General features: G+C 41.9%; 2 protein-coding genes across 4 annotated transcripts in view; one reads left to right on the top strand and one right to left on the bottom strand.

The window, feature by feature from the left end:
• ripor2 (RHO family interacting cell polarization regulator 2) overlaps window positions 1–15,565 on the top strand; it is a 60,548-nt gene extending 44,983 nt beyond the window's left edge. For both annotated transcript variants that reach the window (XM_072676020.1, XM_072676021.1), the window contains exons 7-22: window positions 4,622–4,771; window positions 4,968–5,031; window positions 5,118–5,161; window positions 5,581–5,706; window positions 6,428–6,576; window positions 6,731–6,860; window positions 7,644–8,294; window positions 8,398–8,570; window positions 8,785–8,950; window positions 9,208–9,340; window positions 10,410–10,571; window positions 10,848–11,021; window positions 11,600–11,790; window positions 12,105–12,188; window positions 12,309–12,399; window positions 13,134–15,565. In XM_072676020.1, the coding sequence (XP_072532121.1) occupies window positions 4,622–4,771; window positions 4,968–5,031; window positions 5,118–5,161; window positions 5,581–5,706; window positions 6,428–6,576; window positions 6,731–6,860; window positions 7,644–8,294; window positions 8,398–8,570; window positions 8,785–8,950; window positions 9,208–9,340; window positions 10,410–10,571; window positions 10,848–11,021; window positions 11,600–11,790; window positions 12,105–12,188; window positions 12,309–12,399; window positions 13,134–13,234 (2,589 nt within the window). In that variant the 3' untranslated portion in view covers window positions 13,235–15,565. The remainder of the gene's footprint in view (window positions 1–4,621; window positions 4,772–4,967; window positions 5,032–5,117; window positions 5,162–5,580; window positions 5,707–6,427; window positions 6,577–6,730; window positions 6,861–7,643; window positions 8,295–8,397; window positions 8,571–8,784; window positions 8,951–9,207; window positions 9,341–10,409; window positions 10,572–10,847; window positions 11,022–11,599; window positions 11,791–12,104; window positions 12,189–12,308; window positions 12,400–13,133) is intronic.
• An 847-nt stretch (window positions 15,566–16,412) lies between these two features.
• Window positions 16,413–20,020, bottom strand: gmnn (geminin DNA replication inhibitor). Of its 2 annotated transcripts, none has more exons than XM_072674808.1 (7): window positions 19,962–20,020; window positions 18,878–18,950; window positions 18,072–18,173; window positions 17,828–17,984; window positions 17,204–17,286; window positions 16,982–17,092; window positions 16,413–16,900 (listed from the first exon to the last, which is right to left on the bottom strand). In XM_072674808.1, exons 2-7 carry the CDS (start codon window positions 18,929–18,931, stop codon window positions 16,679–16,681), a joined length of 729 nt encoding a protein of 242 aa, XP_072530909.1. In that variant the 5' UTR covers window positions 18,932–18,950; window positions 19,962–20,020; the 3' UTR covers window positions 16,413–16,678. The 2 variants fall into 2 exon arrangements, with proteins under 2 accessions (XP_072530909.1, XP_072530910.1); XM_072674809.1 differs by lacking the exon at window positions 19,962–20,020 and adding an exon at window positions 19,458–19,557.
• Window positions 20,021–22,764: the final 2,744 nt, after the last annotated feature.

The following is a 22,764-nucleotide window of genomic DNA, read 5'->3' on the forward strand; positions in this document are numbered from 1 at the left end:
GTAGAGCTTTTTAGGCCTCATGCTGTGAACTAAAAAGGACACGGGCCCAAGATCAAAAACAGTCCCAGGGGAACGTGTGAGCATGTGTGGGTGTGTGTGTGTATGTCTTGTATGTGTATGCAAATATAACTGGGTGTTGGCCATGCACCCCAGCTGTCTCGTTTTTCATAATAGACACACACATTACACCCTCGAGAGTCTTGGGCTGGGTGTGAGTTGATACAGGGAACATCTTTTTGTTCCATAAAAGCATGCAATGCTAAATAGCACATAGTCTAAAAGTGCCTTCTTGTGGGTAGTTTATATTAAGGGGTGTAAGACGCAAGTCAGGGTTAGGTTCATTCCCGTGGTTTTGACCTCACAGTTTGGTAGGATTTGGGGGAATGGGGAGAAAAAGCAGCATTTCCCTGGGCAAGTGTAATTAGATAGAATTTAACTAGTAAATATGAGCTTCTTTAATGTGATGTGATTCCAAACTTTTGAACAGTAGTGTAGATTTGTTCTGAGACCGAGAAAGAGAGAGAGAGAGAGAGAGAAAGAGCTGTCCTGAGGCCGCCTCCTGCACCGTTCCTGGCTCATGCACTGCGGGGCTTTCTGATTGGCTCTGAGCTCTGCCCCCGAGCACCATCGCTCCAGGCGCGACACACAAGATAAAGAGCAGTTTGAGTGGAGATGAATGTTTAATCAGAGTGATATAAGGCTGAGAGTGTGTGACTGGATGAAGCAGAAGAACAGTGCAGTGTAATGGCTTTCTGTTTTATACTGCTGTGTGTGTGTGTGTGTGTGTGTGTGTGTGTGTGTGTGTGTGTGTGTGTGTGTGTGTGTGTGTGTGTGTGTGTGTGTGTGTGTGTCAGAGCTCCTCAAATGCCAGATGGGCTAGGGAAGTTTTCTGTTGAGCTCACCAATAATCCTGCAGTCATAGACCACGCCCCATTACACAGTTGCCTCAAGCACATGTTTGTAGCAGGTGACACCAGGCGTGATGGCAATTGTCATGTGTGTGATATGAACTCAGTAACATTTAGGATGTCTGATGTTTGCTCCATTCATTTAGCTTATACCTTTCTAATTAAAGACGTACTGACAAAATCCAGGCCTCTGCTACTGTCTCACACACGTGACACACTAGCTGTGTCCACATCTGTGCCCTATTCACTATCCCCTACATGTGAAAATCTAGATCACTATTATATAGAGCACTGTTGTAGAGAACAGGTAGTGGGACAAGATAGTGAACGATTTCGGCCACCTTGTTATGTGTGTGAGCTCACTGCGGTTTGACAGCAGATTGCGCCCTGTAATCAGTCTGAATATCAGATAAAGACCCGTAAGGACCCAAGAAAAAGCAAAAAGAAACTTCTGGAAGTAAAAGTACAAGCATAGCAGCTCAAAAACCTACTATGTTCTCTACAGAACTACAGCTATACTTTTGTAATACATCCAGCATCAATCTGCATAGGAAATGAAGTTTCTTAGGCTCTGTTATTGTCTTGATGCAATTTTGGTCTTAATAAAAACAAAAAAAGATAAACATCATGATAAAATGTACGCTTGGCTAACGGAGTATGTTTAGGGTAAGGGGGAAATTATGTACATTCAATTTGATCATAACTATTCCTTTAAAGGATGTACGGTATGTGTGAATTCAGGAATTATTGGGAAAGCCAGCATGTTCCTTTAATGAAGAGGTGGAACTCCTCAGCAGTTCTTTGTCAGACGAGACAATCTGTGCTTGGGGAAAATAAAACGCCTTGCTAATGCTGAGTCAGCCCCCACCAACACACACAGCTTTCACAGACAAGGGGGGAGAAAAAAGGGGATTTTGAGAAGCCAAGGCAACCACATACATATCACAAGAAGAATGGCTGTGGTGGGAGTTTGTGGAGTACTCTAGACTTGGGTGGGTCTTTTTCTTAAGTTTAACTAAACAGATGGGACCACCACCACACACATTTATACACACACAGACAGATGATACACCCACACAGATATTTCAGCTGCACACCCTTGCACCCTGAGATTTCCCCTTCAGCAGAAATTGGGTCCAACCCTCATCAAAACTCGCAGCTCTTATATTTTCAAAATTTCCAAAACCTCAGACACGTTTTAGTGCTGGGCGGTACTCTCTGTGTACCAGTGTTAATATACCGCTATAGGATCCAATAAATTAACTTGTATCAGCAGCAAGCAGACAGCAGGGGGCAGCTCAGCACATAGGGGAGAGAAAAGACTAGTCTATACCAGTGTATTACAATTGTCCCTTTCAGATGTGTTTTTTTTTTATTTATTTTTTTTTAGTGATTTGTCAATATACACTGCTCGATGCTATATCAATATATGTGTACTAATGTACTAATATTGTACCTTTTAGGTGTGTTTTAGTGCTGGCTGATATACTTTCTGTATCAGTGTACTAGGTCTAAAGATGATCCTGTTTTAGTGCTGGCCGATATACTTTCTGTATCAGTCTACTAGTATCGCTCCCTTTAGACATGTTTTAGTGCTGGCTGATGCACCTTATACCAGTGTACTAATGTTGTCCCCCTTAGACATGTTTTTTAGCTCTGGACAATACACTCTCTGTACTAATGTACTAATATTGTCCCTTTTAGACGTGTGTTTTAGTGATGGACAATACACTCTCTGTACTAATGTACTAGTATTGTCCCCTTTGGACGTGTTTTAGTGCTGAGCGATACACTCTCATACTAGGATTGTCTCTTTCTAGGTGTGTTTTTAGTGTACCAGGATTGTCCCCTAGTATTAATGTCACACTGTGTCTAATCTTGACGCCACCACTAGCTTGAACTAGATACAGAAGGTTCTCAAGAAGCGTATGTGCTGCTACTGGATTACTGTCCTATTTTCTCATCTACTCTTCATTGTTCTTGATCATAAACTGGAAATGCATCAGTCTTTAATGTCTCAGCTGCTAAATATGAATGTTTCTGTTTGATTTTGACTGTGTGTTTCTCTCTACACTGAAACACATAGGCACATTTATACAACTGCTCTCTGTCTTTAGCTCATCATATGAGATTACAGCCGCGAGTGTGACTTCCTCTGCTTTTGCTCTCCTGGGGGATGATTAGGATGTGATTTCTACACACACATGCTCGCTCACTCATACACATAGCGGCATGACACTGGGAGGGCGAAATGTCATCTGCTGTTTTAGACGGCACTGCTGCACTGTCTCAAGCTCTCTCTTTTTCTTCTTTTCTTTCTCTTTCCTTTCCCTTTCCCTTTTTTTCCTCTCATCCCTCTTTCTGTCATCCCTCATCCCATCTTACACACTGATTTCACTGACAGTCGGTTTCTCTTCCTACTCATTTTCTCCCTCTCTATCTTACTCCTCTTTTTATCTTCTTCCCTCAATCATAAAGCTCTCTCTCTCTCTCTCTCTCTCTCTCTCTCTGTCTGTGTGTCTGTGTGTCTGTGTGTCTGTGTGTGTGTGTGCGTGCTGGAGAGCTGAGTTGAGAATGTGCCAAATGTGCTTGTCTATTTTAAAGACACTGGTGCTGAGATGCTTCATCAGCCACATCAACATGGCAATGACTGTCTCCTTTTTACCAACAGGGTGTGTGTGTCCCTTGGGGATGAACAGTTACCAGTGTTAATGATGTACTACTGGATAACACTCAATGATAATCATACTGTTTAAAATTGTACTAATTCTATACTAATACTAATTCTGTGTAGGCACACACACACACTCAGCTTCTCTCGTCTCTGTAGAGAAGTTTTGCCAATAGAATAGGACTCTCTAGAGCAGATAAACAAGAACCTATTAGCACTACGCCCAATGCAGTATAAGAGCTGTGAATTAGTGGTACTGTGTTCTCTGGAACGACGGCGCTCCAGCCAATACTTTTGGGATGAGTTGGGGATCAGATGAAGTGATGTGGTGATTATCCAACATTCTGACCTCACTAATGCTGTTGTTGCTGAATGCAATTAGATCCTCACAGCAATGTTCCACAATCTAGTAGAAAGCATTCCCTGGACAGTAGAGACAGTTCCACCAACAAAAGCAGTATAAACCTTCGTTTCAGAAGAACCACTTGCACATAGAAGAGGAAGAAGGTCCAATAGGAAGATTCAGGAAGTTAAAAAAGATGATTAAAACAATTACTTTAAAACTTCAGATCTGGATCTGTAGGTGTTTTTGTTCATCCTTCCACTGTGAGAAGATGACTCAGAGCTGTGAATTTGAAAGGATGTAGAGCTGATCAAGAAGCTCTTACTGGGAAAAGGAAACAAAAAAAGAACATATTTAAGTCAAACTGCTGAATTTGCTGGCGTTCTCAGAAGAGCCCACCCCAGAGTCCAGACCTCAAATGTTTGAAAATGTAATGTGTTTGTGATGGCTTGTTGGAGCATTTTCTGCTTCTCACTGTCCAAGACTAAACTTTGAAAGTGTGGGAAAATGCACACTTGCAGAATTCTTCAGAAATGTAATCGTAGGCCTGGTGAATGGACGCTTTTCCCTGCACTGAATATCATAAAAAATATGTTGATGCCTCTGCTTTTCGTGGCCAGAAGTCCAAGAAAGCATAATTGGCCTGGGTGTGAGTGTGTTGAATTTCTCAAGACTAATCCTGTGTGTCTTTTGCTGCAGGTTGATGAGTTGTATGAAGGCTTCTGCATTCAGAGGAGGCTGCGAGAAGGGGCCAGCAAGATGAAGCAAGCTTTCACTGCCTCGCCATCTACTAAGGGCACACGAGACAGCCTGGCCGAGGTCAACCGCCGCTACAAAGAATATACAGAGGTATTATTTCTCTCTTTTGGTTTCTTGCATTCTCCCACCAACACACCAACTTGAAAGATGCTGATTATGTTCGCATAATGGGTTAAGCTGAACCTCCTGAGCTATTCTCCAAACAAAAAACAAAAAAGGTTTGCATACTGTGGCAGCACTGGTGCTAGCACAGCAGTAGCTTATCTGTCTCATGTATTTCCTTTAGAACATGAGCACTTTCGAAGGCGAGCTGGAGAACCTGTTGGGAGAATTCCATATCAAAATGAAAGGTAAAACGGCGTGACTGAGATAGCACTGAGAGAGTGGTATCAGTTAATAAATAGTTGTTTATTGTAATCATGTTCTCCTCCCTCAGGTTTGGCTGGCTTTGCCAGGCTTTGTCCAGGTGATCAGTACGAGGTAAGTTGCATAAAGTACTATTAAACTTAAAACAACTCCAAAGCTAATGTGCTTTGATGCAGTAATTTGTGTAATTCTGGCCAATAAATGCATCTCCCTTCTTCCCAATTACACCCTACTCATAGAAAATGCCTGGGAATCTGCTAAGTACGTCAAGTACATCCATAATGACCGTTCCCTTAGCAACACTCTGCACTCTAATCCAGCAGCACAGTCCTCCTCCAGCCCACTGAAATGGGTTTTATAAGCCTATATAAAACCCAAATCACTCATGTGCTTGTGCCGAATGTGCTTTCTCTCTAATTGTTGTGCAGCACTGATTGAATGAGCACATACGGCTGTTTCTATCTTTCAAACCTCATCATCTTTCTCTCTTCATCTTTTATTTTAATGTGTATATATTCCCTCCCTCCTCTTAGATTTTCATGCGGTATGGACGGCAGCGGTGGAAGCTGAAAGGGAAGATTGAGGCTAACTCCAGGCAGAGTTGGGATGGAGAGGAGATGATCTTCATGCCACTTATCACAGATCTCATCTCCATTAAGGTGCATATATATATATATATATATATATATATATATATATATATATATATATATATATATATATATATATATATATATATATATATATATATACAAACTTCCTGAAGCTTTTGGGATGAGTTGGGATGGGGCTCATCCAACCATCCTGACCTCACTAACACTCTTATTACTGAGTGCCTTGCCTTGCCTGAACAGTGGAGACAGTTACTCCAATAATACCCTTGATTACAGAAGAAACGGCACATGAGCATGTGTCCTGACACTTCTGTCCATATAGTTTATTTCTTTACAGTGTTATGGATAGTATTACACATTGTGAAAGCTGTAGTGTTATTGTAATGGATAATAAAAATGACCTCTACTGCAGTCTTTAAGCATGCAAAAGCATTTAGTTTGAGCAAGTCAAACTAAAGACCTGCTCCTCCAAAATCTTATCTAGCCAGGTTTTAATCATCTGCTGATGATGTGCTGCGCCTGATTCTAACTGTTCACAATTTCACACGACTGTTAACAAGTGTGTTTGGCACTTCCTGTAGGTGCATTCTTTTAAGTTTCCTTTATTTGTAAACAAAAAATGTCTTTGCTGATCCACTACATTTGGGTACATGTCACTGAACTGTCAGTGGTTTAACAGCTGTAAATTAATTGGCTTGCACCCAAGAATGTAGTGTAGCTAGCATACCCTGACTATGGCAATAACCCTCTGTTACCCTTTTCTCAGGTGACTGAGCTGAAGGGGCTTGCCACTCATGTCCTGGTGGGCAGTGTTATCTGTGAGACAAAGGACCTGTTCACTGCCATGCCGCAGGTGGTGGCTGTGGATGTCAATGACCTGGGCACCATCAAGCTGAACCTGGAAGTCACCTGGTTGTAAGTAACACAACCAGTAGCAAGTGGGACAGTGCTTCAGTTCACAAATCCTATTAAAAAGTGACACATGCTGCCCTCTGCTGGGGACCTTTGGGACAGGGACTGACTTAAGAGTTTGAATTGCCTCAATACCATCTGTCTCCTTCCCCTGTAGTCCATTTGATGTGGAGGATCTGACCCTGTCCTCTGGTAATGTGAGCAAAGCTACGGCCCTGCAGAGACGAGTGTCTGTGTACAGTCAAGGCACGCCGGAAACACCAACTTTCCAGGACACGTCCTTCTTTGTGAGTATCCATGACGTTTAGTGTATTATGATTTATTACAAATTGGAGTCAGATCTTGGTAGAGTTCATTTACATTAACCCTGAAACCCCACACAAACTCACTCTTAATGTCTTATCCAACCTGATCCACCCTTAATGTTACCATGCTGTCTGCTGCATCTTTTTGTGTATCAGTGTGTATTTTGCACCCAGTCCCAGTTACTGTTCCTAATTACCACTATTAACTGCCTTGACCTGGTCCTCTGTGCCAACATTCCCCTGCCCCTATCGTGTGCGTCTGTCCACTCTGGGGGCACAGACATGGCAGCCTCAGCTTCGGCAGGGCCACCGTCTCTCTTTCCTGCACACACTCAGGGACACTCTTTTAGAGAAGCTCAGACGCAGTCGCTCGTTTGGCGACCTGGCTGTGCTGCGGCCACGCCCCAGGTCCAGTCTGGAAGTCTATGTGAGTCAGGGTGGTGTGTGCTTAGCTACTTTAGATGTCTGCTGTGTGTGTTTGTATGTGTGTGTTGGTGTTCTTGCTGTCTTTCAGATCTACTGTATCATAACTATCCCAACATTCCCAGCATGTCTACATTGTTCCTTGTTATTTCCAATCATCCGCAATATTCACTAACCTTATCCTTCCTCCTATTATTTCACCTATGCTTAATTGCATACAGAAATGCACTGTTTAGATGGCAAGAGATGGTAGGAGATGTGTTTTAAAGGTCAAATCACCTAGAAGATCAAGGATTAAAATGTGTTCATTACTCATTGCTTGCTTGTCTTTTTATCTCACAGTCCACTCTGCCTGATGATGTTTTTGAGAACGGCGGCTGTGGAGTGGCCGAGTGCAAGCGCCTGTCCTTCACCTTCTCAGACACCTCCACCTCCAGCCCTGCCCCTAGTCAGTCAAACCCTGAGATCACCGTCACACCCCCTGAGACAGACCCTCTGCAACTCCCTCCTACAGTACATCAACAGGCAGAGGAAGAGGTAGGTGAGGAGGAAGAGGAAAGCGGCAGTGTGAGCGCAAGCCTGGCCAGTGCCAGTGAAGCAGACTCTGAGCGGGACTGGGAGGGCCAGGGCCCTGGCTATGGCTCCACAGCACCCTCTCTGTCCTCTGAGGGCCAGCTGTCTGCTGTGGGACCTGAGGACGTAGTGTTCCTGGAGCCTGGAGGACCTGACGAAGCATCAGAGCTGAAACCAGTGGAGCTGGATGGGGAGGAGGGCAGTCTGACCAGGCAACTGGTCAGGCGGCTGACCTCATCTGAAATCCTACCAGAGGCTGGGGCTCTGAGCTGGGCTGGAGAGGGCAGCAGAGCTTTCCTGGAGAGCAGCCTGGAGGAAGCCATCCAGAGCCTGCTGCTGAGGCTAGAGAGCCTAAGTCAGCGCTGCAGGGAGCTTCAGGACCTTGAGCAGGAAGTGATGAAATTAGAGGACCTGCTGAAGGTAGGATATCCACAGCCCTGGTTCATGATTTGAATGACTCACCCTCTGTATTCTGTGTTCAGTCCAAACTGACAGAGTTTAAATGCTATTGTGTCTTTTTCAGTGCCGGGGCCCTGCTCAGAGGAGCCGCTCGTCCAGCCTTAGCCTTACTGTGGAGAGCGCCCTGGAAAGCTTTGACTTCCTTAACACCTCTGACTTTGATGATGATGACACTGGGGATGACCACGCCGCTGTCACACGCTCTGTGTTTTTTGATATGGAGACGGAAAGGATTGGGTAAGTCCTCAACTTCAGCATGACTTTTTTTTTATGTAAAAAAGCTTTTTCTTTTTCTCCATCTTTTTTGGGTGCAGTGATTATAAATCACAATTCATCACTAATAATATATTAAATATACTGCTTTTGACACCAAACCTTTTTTTTTAAATTGTGAATATGCTATGTTGCACTGCCCTCTTGTGGTGAGAGTTATAGTATGTGTGTTTAACAGGGCGGGACAGCACCCAGAGGCCAGAGGTCACCTGAGTGAAGCCCTGACGGAGGACACAGGAGTGGGTAACAGCGTGGCCGGCAGCCCACTCCCACTCACCACTGGCAACGAGAACCTGGATGTGGCCATCGTTATTCACCTACAGTACTGCAGCCACCTAATTCAGGTGCTGACAGTGAACTATATCCCCTCACACAAAGCAACCCACAGAGGTCTACCCACATCGCAGAACTGAATACACATATATTTCATGCCCTTATACACTCCACAAATACTTCTCCATCAAAGTGATCATTGAGTGTTTATAGTGACAACACTCGTATTGCGATTTGTGTACATGTTAAACATAAATGTCTCAGGTTTGTTGACATAAAGCACTCATGTTTCTTGTGTGTGTGTGTGTGTGTGTGTGTGTGGTTGTAGATGTTGACCTCAGGAGGGAGCCCATGGCAGCACAAGGCTCATCTGCACAAGCTCTCGACTCAAACCCTCCTGCTGGAGGAGCTCACTGAGAACAGCATAGAGCGGCTGGGCAGCATCAGCTCTGCAGCAGATGGTAAGGGTGTTGTACATGCCATGTGTGAAATACCCCACAACAAGCAGGGGGTCCCTATGCTCCAGTATTGGCTGCCTGTCAACTCGCTCAAATGCCCAAAATGTTACATTTCAGAACAAATCAGAACATTCTTCTGAAATCTGATGTTATGTACTCTAATATGTTATAGAAGAGAACAGCTTAACTTCAGTAGCTTGAAGCGTGTGAATGGCTCATTACCACACAAAACCTCCCACTGCTGGGCTACTGTTGTCAAGTTTAGTAAGATCTTGAGCAAATCACAGCACAATAGCACAAGTCAGATGACATGCAAGGTGAAAGGCGTTGCATTATTACTGTATTTCAACAGGGTAAATAAATATACAATTAAATGTGTTTTAAGGGTGAGCAGTAATTAGTGTATGTGAGCTACACTGGATCCTGTTAAATGCTTCCAGCGTTGGGTAAGACAGGGCTTCTAACTCACATGCATTGGCAGTAAGACTCACATAATTAGCTCTAATCTCAGCTAAACTAACAGGTTCTGTTTGTTTCTTGTTATTGGCAAAAGTAAACACAAAATTAAACACAGAGAGTGTCTGTATCACCTGTGTTCTGTATTGTGTGCTGTTGTGCCACCCTGTGGCAGAGTAGTGCTCCAACATTAGTAACACTAAGTACAGAAATGTACCTAAAGCAGACTAAAATAATTTGTATTTGAGCATATATTTAATGGATAAATAGATAAACCTCTTGTTAGGACCCTCTGTAATTCTACATTCTGCATTCAGCTCACCCCACCTCATCCCCCAACTCTTCTTTCCTAGCTCAATGCTTTGGCCCATGCCTGGCATTAGACACAATGCCAATAGGAACTATATAGGGACTAAACGAGCTGTGTGAGTGTGCATTTGCACACCTGTGTCACCAATGGCCGCAACTTAAAGTAACTGAATGCATTCATTAAAAGGGGTGTCCACAAACATTTGGACATATAGTGTATATGCAGCTAGTAAGCATTATTGTTAGTTATTGTAAATCAGGTGCGATCCTATTAACTTAGTGTGTGTGTGTGTGTGTGTGTGCTCAGTGCTACCTGGACTGGCGGAGCGGCCATCGCTGTTGGCACTGTGGTCCGAGTGCAGTGGTTCTGCAGGCCTTTTCCACACCACACTGGACAGAGTGCTGAAACACATGCACCATAGCTTTACTGCACCACTGCAGGAGACACACCCCCACAGTGCAGACTCAGGTATACACCATGTCTAGCTGCACTGCAGCCTCATTATTCTCACTCTTCCCTGTTCTACCACTCTTCTTACAGTTCTTACTGTTGTGTTGTGTACGTTACTCATACAAGCCATGTTAAATTCTGCACTTAACTGGTGGAAGAAGCTCATAATTAAGAGTTAAAAGCACTGATTACAAAGTTACAGTGCTGTGTGTTGGGGATTATTCATAATACCGGAATTGCATCTTGTCTTTAATGTAACTTCTGTTGTGTATGTGTGTGTGTGTATGTGTGCAGTGATCAGGCTGGTGGTGAGTGAGATGGTGGACAGGAGTGACCTGGCCTCGTGCCCCTCCCCCTCCCCCTCCTCTTTGGCCCAGGATGTGCTGACAGTGTTTCAGTTTCACAGCTACGCCACCCAGCACAACGTCACCGACATGGAACGACACCTGCTGGAGGTGGCCAGAGAGGGTACGGCACACACACACAAACATTGGTTTGTTCTAAAAAAACAAACAAACAAATATATATATATATATATATATATATATATATATATATATATATATATATATATATATATATATATATCCAAAAAAGTAACCTTACAAGAAAGGCCACCATTAGGGTCACCATCCCTTCCTTCTTTTTCTTTATAGCCTTTTTTTCTTTTATTTTTCTTATATTAAGCATCATTACTGGTATTTCAGTTGAAGGAACTATTCCTGTCTACTTGTAGTCAGGGAGACCTAATTTTTTATCATGAGTATTTGTATTTTTAACTTAAGATGCTGTAAAATAAATAAATAAATAAATAAAAGTGATTATTTACATTGACTTATCAACACTAGTATACTCTGCTCATTATCCTTTTCTTTTTTTCGTTGGCCATAACTGTGTACCACTGCATATGAACTCTTTATCAGATGAGCTTCATCTTTACACATCTGTATTCTGTGTATTATAAGGTGAGCAGCATTTTGCTGTAGTTTGTTGGTTACTGGTTAGAGTGCAGAGAGGTTGAATGCCGTGTGTTGTGTTCTGTGCAGCTGTGTTTGCAGAGCGTCTGACTTGTGGTGATGTGGAGGAGCTGCAGGAGATGTCAATCACCTGCCTCCAGCCCCGCCCACACACCCTGCACACCCTTGCTAGCCTGCTGACCTCTGATGACCCTGAGCTCAGCAAGGCCGCCACTGCCTTTCTTTCTAATGCTGCCTCACATCCACCTTTCAGATCAAAGGTCAGTGTTGTTGCCCATAGGGGTGTTAAGCCTCACTCTGACTTTTGACAAAGTGGGCTACTGATTTAATCAGCTGATGCCTGTTATGTTTGTTCTTTGATCTTAACTGTGTTTTTTTTAGCTGGTATGTCTCTTAAGCTGCCTTTGAGTATCACAAATATTGAGCGTAGCTTTTAAAGACAAGCAGGAGATTATTTTGGGCCTAATTGTGTGTGTGTGTGTGTGTGTGTGTGTGTGTGTGTGTGTGTGTGTGTGTGTGTGTGTGTGTGTGTGTGTGTGTGTGTGTGTGTGTGTGTGTGTGTGTGTGCATACAGGCAGTGGATTGCTACGCTCAAGCCTTATCAGAAGCAGGGGTGCACACGCAGAGAGCTGCTTGTGTTGCTCTAAGCTGCCTGCAGGTCAGTATGACTGACACACTGATATAATCACTGTAGTTCGTTGGCTATTAAGTCACAATAATGTGATCATATTAAAGACAGGAAGGTGTTACATTGCTTCTGCCTGTCTCTCTCTCTCAGGCTGTAGAGAGCATTAATGCAATCGTGTCACTGTGTGACTCAGCCGATGAAGAGCTCCGCCACGTTGCCATAGAAACACTCCTCACATTTGGTAAGTTAGGCAATGTCTACAATTACAATTCAATCCATAAGACTTTTGCAAAAATATTAGGGATTTCAATGGAAATTGTTAGTAATATTTGAAGTCTTGCCAACTTGTTCAACTTAAGATGATAAATTCTTTGCAGATGCTTGAATTGTTCTAATGTGAAAAATTGTGATTTTTTCCTGTTGATTTGATATTTGAAAGAAGACAACAGCATCACTTAACAACATTGCACTGCTGCATGTATAGTTAGATTCCAGAAATCATGGCAATGCCAAGTGCCAGTCAAAATGCGACTGACATACTAATATTGGAATGGGTGAGGGAGGGGTAGGGGCGGTAAGCAAATGTAGAGGTAGACGTTATGCCCAAGGACTCTTATTGGTGGGCTTGCTTAGCCAGGGAATTGTTACCCACTATGCTACACCAATCACATTACCCAGAAAGGTCCCAGACTAGCATTAGAGCAAACGCAAGATATCTCTCCAACTTTGAAGGTAGCAGAAAATGATGAAAAGATGCAATTTGATGGAACGTATTTGAAAAGTTTGCTTGCATGTGTTTAATAGTACCTCAGACTTTTAACATTGTAAATGTTTGTATACTGTTGGCTTCATCAGATTTCTATAGCTTGCACCCATGTACCCAGTAGGCAAGAAAAGTTCAGGTTGGCTTTCTGTAGCACTTGACTGTGGCTCCTCTGAGAGAATGTTTGACAAAGTGCATGTCCCTGTGTACAGGCGAGGAGGGTCGACTGGCATACGAGCAGTTGGACACAGTGCCGAGGGAGATGGTGCGACTGGGGACGCGCCGTGGCAATGCAGTCACCACTGCCTTCTGAGAGAAGCTGGAAAAGCCTGGGTGAAAGCCCCAGCTTTACTCTTTTTGCTCTGTGGCCCAGCGCCAGCCGTGGCATACATGATCCTTAAACTGAGAGCGTGCCGACACTGAGCACTTCAGAGCTCCTCAGAAAAGCCGCTCAATAGCAGGGCTCCTCACGCCGAGACTTCTGAAGCCATTTCCCTCTGCACAGATGGGTTACAGCAGTACACTTATCACTTTTATGGTCACGACCATTCATATCGCTATTGATCTTACAATAATAACAGTCTTTATTAAATATCATTTAATTATTTGTTAATATTAGTTGATGTTCCTGAATTTTGCACTTATCAGAGGCATGTAAATAGAGCACATGGTTATCTGTGTATTGTGTGGCATACCCTACGTGAACTACCTGAACTACCTGAGAGCTACCTTGCTTCCTGTTTGGTTTCAGGAATACTGAGGGACAGGTTTAATTTAACCCTCCTAGTTACTGTGTGTGTGTGCGCGTGTGTGTGTGAGAGAGAGAGAGAGAGCATGTGAGCATGTGAGTATGTGTATGATGATGTAAGTAAGCTCTAACTGTTGGGATCACTGGACACAATTTGTGCTCGTCTCCACACCGCTCATCATGGACGCTTTGAGAACAGACAAGAGAAGCACAGATCTGTTCATCCAGCCCCCTTGTTTAGTTCCCTTATCGATCGACCAGTGAACCGCTCATCACCTGCAAAGGATTCATTGATTGATTGACTGATGGATTGACTGATTGACAGCCAGTCTGCTTGCCTTTAACCTATCAAGGGTCAGTATTGCCTTGTATGGAACAATGCGCAGTAGAAGAAGAGGCCTGCTCGAGGAGACCTTCTTCAGATGTTATTCCAGAGATATATGGTAGAAATACTATGGTGGGTTGGAATTCTTACTCAAGGACAGACTGGCACTGTGCTGCAGGTGTGTATGCTTGGGTGTGTGTGCGCGTGTGTGTACGGATGTGTGTTAAAATGCACTTTTTGCTATATGGAGTAAGAGAAGTGTTAATGGAATTACTGTGAATTTGATGTTTAACTTCAATGAAGACTGGAAGTACAGTGCTCTGTGATCCAACTAGCTTCTGTGCCTATTGTAACTGTACTACTGAGTCACATTTATTATTTCCTGTGGCGACTGATTTTTCTTGACCTAATTTATTTTTTACTTGTCGCTTGTCTTGCATCGTTTTCTTTTTTAACCACTCAAAATGGATTGTATCTGCAATACGTATACTAAACCTAGCTACTTATTTATGTGGACATTTAATACAGTACTCCTCCAGTATTTGTAATTACTGAGATACTCCATCAGCCACACACACATACAAATACTCATAATGTTTAAATGTAAAGTTTTATTCTTTTTTTTTATGTTTTCATGATTTTTAAAAGATGTTCTGTCTAACATTTCACATACCTCAGTGTAAGAGGTCCTGTAACTTCAATTGCAATATCATAGGAACCCCCTTCTTATTCTTTTTGATCTTTTAAACACCTACAATGTAGAACTTTATGGTTGTGTAAACAAGGCATTAGGATTTTGTTACTGCCTAAATAATTACACCAAAGGAAAAAGCAGGAAAGTCACTGAAGAAGCACATTTTCAAAAAGATTGTACTGAGAGAACGTGGATATTCCCTGTAACAACATGCTAATCAAGCACAACTAAGCTACTTTTTAGCTTTCATCGTTTCTATAGAAAACTGTCATAAAAAACTGCACAAGTTTCTAAAGCCATAACTGATGTAAAACCAATCTTAGCCTGACTTGTTTCGTTTCTTAACCTGCATCAGTATAATGACGCAGATTAAATGGCCTTTTGTCCATTAGCATATTACCAGTTGGAAGTTCTTGTCTGTTCTGTGAGTTCTTCTCATTCACATCAGTGTTTCTGGGCTTGAGCATCAATCTTTAAGGGAATAGTTTTCTTTGTGCATATAAGTACAGGTAATTAAGGTGACTAGTGTAATGCACATTGGTATGCTTTATTCAAGTCCAAGGTAAGACAAAAGCCTTGCCTCATTTTTACATTTGTTTTTATTTTTCCACTTAAAGCTTCTGAAACCCTGCTAAATATTTTAGTTTTAATGATGTCTGGCTTGAGATGACTTTTTTTTTTTTTTTTTTTTTTTTTGATACCAGTGGCTTGTCCGATCCTCCAGCTTTTTAATCTATAACCACTTGGTTTTGAACAAACGCAGAACATTTATTGTTACATCTGTTCCGTAACGATCTCTCGATTGGATTTTCCTCTTTTGAGTTTACAGTATTTCCTCTGTCTATTGAAAGTGGCAATAAAGTTTATTTTTGCAGAACTATCAGGGCAAACCTGCTAGCTGTTGTAATCTTTTGCCATATGTGGAAATCTGGCAGGACATGTTGAGTTGTGCTGAACCTGTTTGCATACCTCAGACCAAAGGTGACTGAACATTAACAGACCATTGGACATATTAGGTTTAAGCTACTCATTCATGATTTTCCTCATTCTTTTGTAATGAAATCTCATCAGATAAAGCTTGAAAGTTCAGCCCTGTTATTTCAGCTCCACCTCTCATTGTTTCCAACTTGGAATCTAATAAAGGTAACAGAGGCTTCAGGGTCTTCAGTGAGAAACTGTTCTCTTGGATTGCCATTCTGGACCAGCATGTGAACAGTGTCAACATGACACAAGCTTTGTTCTGCTATTAAACCTTAGCCCCCCCCCCCCCAAAGGAGTGTCAAGACATTTACAAGAATTCACAATGATAGTCATAGTCAAGAGAGTAGAAGCACATTTTAGGCATTTAAAATACCTTGGTAATGATAGTCTGTGCCAGCTCTGGCCCATCTTTACCTATTCTAGATTATTGGGTTATCAGCAGGTTGATGGCAAACAATCTACCCATACTTTAAAGAATTAATCTGAGTCAGATGACCCAATATGTCTGCAAACCCACACTGTGGAACTGAAATTAAGTCCATTTCAGCAATGCAGCAATGACTGATTTAGTGTCTTGTACAGATTAACAATACAATGATTGCTGCTGTTAAGAGCAGGGTTAAAACAAAAAAAATTAAACTTCAAACACTGGGTTTGTTGGTGATCCCAGCCAAAACAGATTCATGAATACTGACTACATTCCCACAAGCAGCAAACATTTAAACAGGTAAAGACTGACAAGGTTTATGAAAATATGGCACTTTATTCATGTACATGTCCATGTTTTACATATGTACAGAAAGCATCACATCTACACAAGCCATAAAACAGTCAAATTATTTACAAAGTTAAATAAAAAAAATACTAAAACACAAATGTAATTGCACTTCACTTGTTTGAGAGAAAAGGCAGTCAAAGTAGTTCAATTATGACCAATGAAACATTCCAGAACCAACAATGCACAAACATCACTTCTATAGTTCACATCTGGATAAAGCACTAATGAACATCACTTTGGCTCTTCTGCATCGGAGACAGCATCATCTTCCACTTCTGGCACAGGCTCTTTATTCTCTGCATTTTCCAAGTCTGGTTCTTCATCCTCTGCATCACTTATATTGTCCTCCTCTTCACTCTGGTCTTCTGCATCATCCTCCTCCTCATCATCTACTGCATCAAAGGCCATCTCTCGCAGCTCTTCCAAGTTATCCGGGCTTTTTCCAGTTAACCTCTGCAAATCAAGTTAACATTAGTTAATTCAAACCCAAGAAACCAAGGTAACAAGACATTGAGCAAGAGAGAGAGTGCTTACCTCTATCATGTCAGCCATATGTTGGACATGCTGTGCTAGCTCCTGAAGTTCATCATTCTCACTCTTCAGTTGAGCAATTTGCTCATCTTTGGCTTCTATCTCCTTGTGCAGCTGGTTGAAAAATATTTAAAAGTGAGCAAATTGGGTGATTTGCCATCAGCTGCTCACTGAACTGGTTGGTAAGGTTCAGTAACTTTTTTGCAGAAAGATCAAGTCACTTACCTTCTCATTCTCCTGAAGGACATTGAACAGTGCTTTCCGCCTCTCCTCTGCCATTTCCTTCCAGTAGGCAGATGTAGGAGTTTCTAAAATACAAAAAGCTCATGTTTAACTAGAGCAGGCACAACCGATCAAAATGCAACACCTTATTTATTAAAACAAGCCATCAGAGTTCATACTATACTTCTAAAAACACAAAAAAAAAGTCTAGAGAACACATATTGCAAAAAAGGGGTGCCAAAAGTTCCAGGTTTTGACTTGGGAGGGCATTTGTAAGTATAACCAGCAATCAAAGGTATAACAGGCTCCTAGAAGCAAGGAACCACCCATTTTGCAATAACTCAGAGAGTTTAGGCCAGACATCATTTGCTGTTGATGTTTTGAGAACAAACTTTTAGCAGCTATCCAAACAAACAAGTTGAAGTTGTACTATTACAAAGACTGAATAAATCAAGCCATAAATACCTCAAACACTGGTTGCCCAGTATCTACATCAAAATCCCCAGATGAACTGTCCAAACAACCCACAATAAATAAATCCCCCACCCACCTCAAATACAAAAAGCTTAAAGATTGCTCTTGAGTGAGTGACCACAAAACAATGTTTGATCACATCAGAAAAGTTACCTTTGACCATCAGCTCATAGGCTTCCTGAGAGATCCCTTCAGGCTGGTTTTCATTTTCTGGATCTGTGGTTTTTACTGCCACTTCAGCTTTAGCCCTCTTTGATCCCTTCACTTGGTCCACACTCCAGAGCTTCCTCTTAGGAACAGCCTTACCAGTCTAAAAGGAGATTAGAATAAATTAACACATTTGATACTGTGGTCTACAAACTGGTTACTGTAAAACCTAAAACCTCAGGCCTTGTACCTCAGTTAACTTCCCAAAGCTTTTATTCAGTGTAGATGGCTGAAGGACTTGCAGTGTTCTCCTCCCTGCCAAAGAATCTGAAGTCTGTGCGGCAAAAAACTTCTACAAGAGAGGAAACATCTTGATTAAAATACACCAAGACTAAAGGCATTAACCAATGACTGCATTAGGGTTTATAAAAACAAAAAAGCCATAAAGGCAGTTCAGGATTTTCCCACATCTCAATTTAATGCCCAACTGCACTCCCCTCCCTGCGTACAACAAACTGCATTCACCTGACTCATTGTTCTCCACTTACACTCTTGTTAAACTGTCATTATAAGACAGAAATGAGCGCACTAGCCAAACAGCCCTGTGTCGGTAAGCCTAGAAAGCGTGGGAAAGGGGCAGGCCAGTAATCAGCTGCATGGGGCAAACACCTCAAATTCCCACAGGCAGCGATTGGTCCTTCTGAATCATTATCTTACCTCAAGATTCTTTAACAAATAATTACTGTGGGAACTTGCCTCAAAAAGCTCATTACAGCCAACTACAAGTTAGGAGTTGGTTAATGTTTTCACCCACAAACAATACAGTGGCAGGCTAAGCCACAGTTAACAGGTTTAAACAGCAGTGCACAATGTACTAAAGGTGCACATGCATCAACAATGATTAATTCAACAGAGCAGCAGTTCCCTGCAGTCACACCAAACCCTGTGTTTCACAGAGTCACTTTACAGAAGGAAATGAGTAACATTGAAATGCTCAGTACATACATCCACCAGTTCACCCACATACTTAAACTGGGCACAATCAAGGCCTCTTACCTTTATATTTTCACGGGGATTCTCCGCTTGCTTCATTTTTCTGACAGAATTCATTGCTTTAGTTCAAGGTTACCTGCAGACAAGTTAAGACACAAGGGCAAACTCAGTACAATTTCATCCAGCTAAACCATCATTCTAACAGTCAGTCTGTCAACATGCATGGAGATCAGGGGCTCAATCTTTTAAGTGTAAAAGAACTAGGATTGGGGGGGGGGGGGTTTGGAAGTCATACCCAGATAAACACAATAGAGCAATTTGGGTTTAACTGCTCAAGTAAACCGATAAGAATGGACTTTGGCTGATGAAGGCAGAGGCATTTGGGTGACCGCTGAAGGTAAGCCATGTGGAGGTGCTAAACGCACACCAGGAAAGGCGCAAAGCAGAAGTATAGGTAATTAGGACCTGAATAACCTGGCCAGGTCTATATAAAAAAAGCGTAATTAAAGTGGAGAAATCCTTGTTTTCATTCTTCACTTTTTGTTTTTTAAATTTTAAACGATTGTACAAAAGAGGCACCAGAGAAAACAGGCCAAAAACAAAGTGGGTCTGCTCATGCGCACAGCCGCCGAGTAGCACTTACCGCTGGGTAGGTAAACAGGACACCGGGCTCTGGAACAAAGTGGTTAGGTGGGCTTGGAGCGCAGAGCGACGAGCTCACACAGCCCACCAAATGTTACCGAGTACTGTTAATAAAACCGGGCTGAAACTCAGTAGCTAGTTATTGTGCCAGGCGGGAAAAAAAAAAACAAGCTAGCCTTGTTTAGCAGAACAGCTAGAAACTGGCCAGCACGCAAACCACACACCAGCTGCGTCCTCAGACGACATCAACAGAGAAGTGAAAGACATAGAAACGCAGGTCGCGTTGCCAACCTAAAACGTTACAAAAAAATTAAGTTACACGACGTTAATAACTTAAGTCAACCACGCAAACTAGCGAGCGTCCCTGCTCATGTAGATACTCCACCGAACATTTACCACACCCGCCGCTTACACTAGCCCATAACACCAACACCGTGACGCTAAAAGTCCCGCATTAGCAGCCCCCCAAAAACAAACCAAAATATATATATATTAACGTACTTACAGATAATAGCCGGATCTGCCGCGACTGCTCGGACAAACACTCCCGCGGTTCAACGCTGCGATGAACTCAGACTCGCGCCACGCGCTTAAGTATGGCTTTGTACTCAGTCACGTGACTCCGGGATTTGGCGCCACGGAGAAATCCCATAGCGCCCCCTACATGAAGCTCTGTCAGCGAATGACAGACCACACAGACCACTGACAGGCTCGTTACTAAGCTAGCTAACTATTATGCGACTATTTCATAACATTCAGACACTCAGTGCCAACTAAATTAGCTTACCCCTTTTTTTAGGTTTTCCGGTTTCATGTTTGTTCTCTTTGCCGGCTGCTTTGGAAACAGCGTTCAGTGTAACTTTCAGGTTCATCATCCACTCATTAGTCTGAGATCTTCTAAGAGCCTCTATGCAGGTCATCACTCAGACAGCTTACACTCCCTCACTGAGGACCTGCAGTCTGGACCTCCTCACCGCCTCATCACTTAAACCCCTGCAACAGTCTTCAAACTCATTTGTGTAACATTACAATGCTGTGCTTTAATTACTCTTATTTTACATTTCTCATTAGTCATTTGTACTACCTCCTTTTTACTTCCTCTACTTTTTCCCCCCAAAATTTGTAGTTTTTCTTTTCTTTTTCAGTAAATGCTAAACAAATAGACTGATCATAAAATATGTTCTTAGATTCTCATCAGAAACAGCAAAAAAATATATATTATATATATTTATATTTATTATATAAATATTTATATATTTTTTATTATATAAATATTTATACATATTATATTTATTATACATATATGTATTATATATGTTTATATTATTTATATTAAAAAATATTATATATAATTTTTTTTGCTGTTTCTGATGAGAATCTAAGAACATATTTTATGATCAGTCTTATTGTTTATGTCTATATATCCTTGGGTTCTTGACAGAAAAATAAGAAAAAGAAAAATAATACTTATGAAACATCCTCTATACTGAGAATGTACACTTCAGACCATCTTGCTAGCGTCCACGATTTTAATATGCAAGTATGAAGTTGAGACATAAGAACCCCTACTGCGCCAACAACAACATGCAGGACGAGGATATATATATATATATATATATATATATATATATATATATATATATATATATATATATATATATATATACGAGAAAGCTAAAATACTGTGAACTACACCGACCGCAAAAAAATGGTAGAACATGTGCATCATATTGGCAAAAAATTAAAAACGAAAACCAAACAAACACAATAAACGAAGAACAAACAAAAATAATATTTTATTCCTCAGTCAACAGAAACATAAACAGTGTGAATCTATGCTGATCACAGCAGCTGATGGGGTTCATTTACTGACCGGCTGTTTCCTAAGCGCCGTTGCCCCCTGGCTGCGCGCGCACCCTGTGACGGTGGTAAACAGGAAACCCGTCGATGTGCCTGAAACCTGCTTTACCTTCAGCTACATTAACACTGTAGCTCCTCAGTAAAACTAACCGAACGAAGTTTTGGACACTGAACATGTCTTGGCTTTAACCTGATCCCCTAAAGCAACACACACCTAACAGAATCCCTGCAGACAAGATTGTCCTATTAGATGGCTTTAAAAAATCGATCATCGTTTTCCAGGAATGATTTGGAATACACTCGTTTAGTTAATAAGGTTTTTTTTTCCTTCTTCTGGATAAAAAGTTGCCATTTAAGCGTGACAGCGACATGTTGCTGTAACCAGTGAGCAAATCACTCCTGTAAACGATTAAAAAGACACCGACGATTAAGGCCTGTGCTTCCTAAACACACTATGCTGTTGTTAATTGTATGTGCTGTTTGCCATTGCTCAATATTTTCATGCACGTTATGTTAGAGACAGTTTGCCAGAAACAGGCTCCTTGTTAAATGACGTGTCTGTAGAGAGCTGCACAAACATGGGGATGTATCCGCTATTACTCTCTGAGTTCAATCTCTTTCCTGCGATAAGATCATTCATAGCTGTGGGCTGTGATGGCAGTGGACTGTAGTCTATTAGACTAAGTTTATGGCCTTACAGATTAGATCACGGTAAGGCATCTCACAGCTCTTAAAAACATCAGCAAACAGGCTCATATTTTAGTCACATGTCTACCACGTGACGTCTTCAGGAGGTTGCCAGATTGGCACACATGTCGATGTCATATACAAACACTCCTGATCCAACTAATGAGCTACCGAACAAGAACAGGGGGTGCTAGAACAGGGCAGAACCATGGGCCTCGTTCACCAATATCTTCCAATGTTTGATTTGAAGAATTTTCTTCAATTTGTTCTTGAGAATGTCTATTTTCGACTCATGATGTGTTTTAAACCACAGAGTTGTTCACAGCTATGCTCTTATAATGATAGATCCCAGGTTAGAATCTATGTAATTTACTAATGAGTCCCTCATGTGCTCGGTCCGGGGTGTTAGTGTAGGACAAACACAAACACGTCTACAGCATTACAAATTACATTACATTCCCCAGCACCGGGAACCACAGAAGACTACTTCAGTATCTAAACCCTCTGACCGTTAGCCCTGGCCTTGGAATATATATATATATATATATATATATATATATATATATATATATTTATACATATATGTACAGGGGCAGCTGAGAAATAAATTATAGACGGAAAACTGGGTTTATGAACCTGTGGTATAGAGGAGCGGTTCTTAATCCTGGCCCCTGATAAGGCCTACTGCTCAGGCCTACTGCCCTGACACCACCACGTCATCTCCATTTATGCTTAAGAATTGTAAATACAAGGGTTTTAAT

This window comes from Salminus brasiliensis, chromosome 3, assembly GCF_030463535.1.
Source record: "Salminus brasiliensis chromosome 3, fSalBra1.hap2, whole genome shotgun sequence".
Classification (NCBI taxonomy): domain Eukaryota; kingdom Metazoa; phylum Chordata; class Actinopteri; order Characiformes; family Bryconidae; genus Salminus; species Salminus brasiliensis.

Coding starts and splice junctions, on each gene's coding strand:
- gmnn (XM_072674808.1), bottom strand. CDS start 18,931: ATGAATTCTGTCAGAAAAATGAAGCAAGCGGAGAATCCCCGTGAAAAT. Junction 17,985..18,071: donor GCTTTGGGAAGTTAACTGAG/GTACAAGGCCTG, acceptor ATCTCCTTTTAG/ACTGGTAAGGCTGTTCCTAA. Junction 17,093..17,203: donor TCCTTCAGGAGAATGAGAAG/GTAAGTGACTTG, acceptor TTTTTCAACCAG/CTGCACAAGGAGATAGAAGC.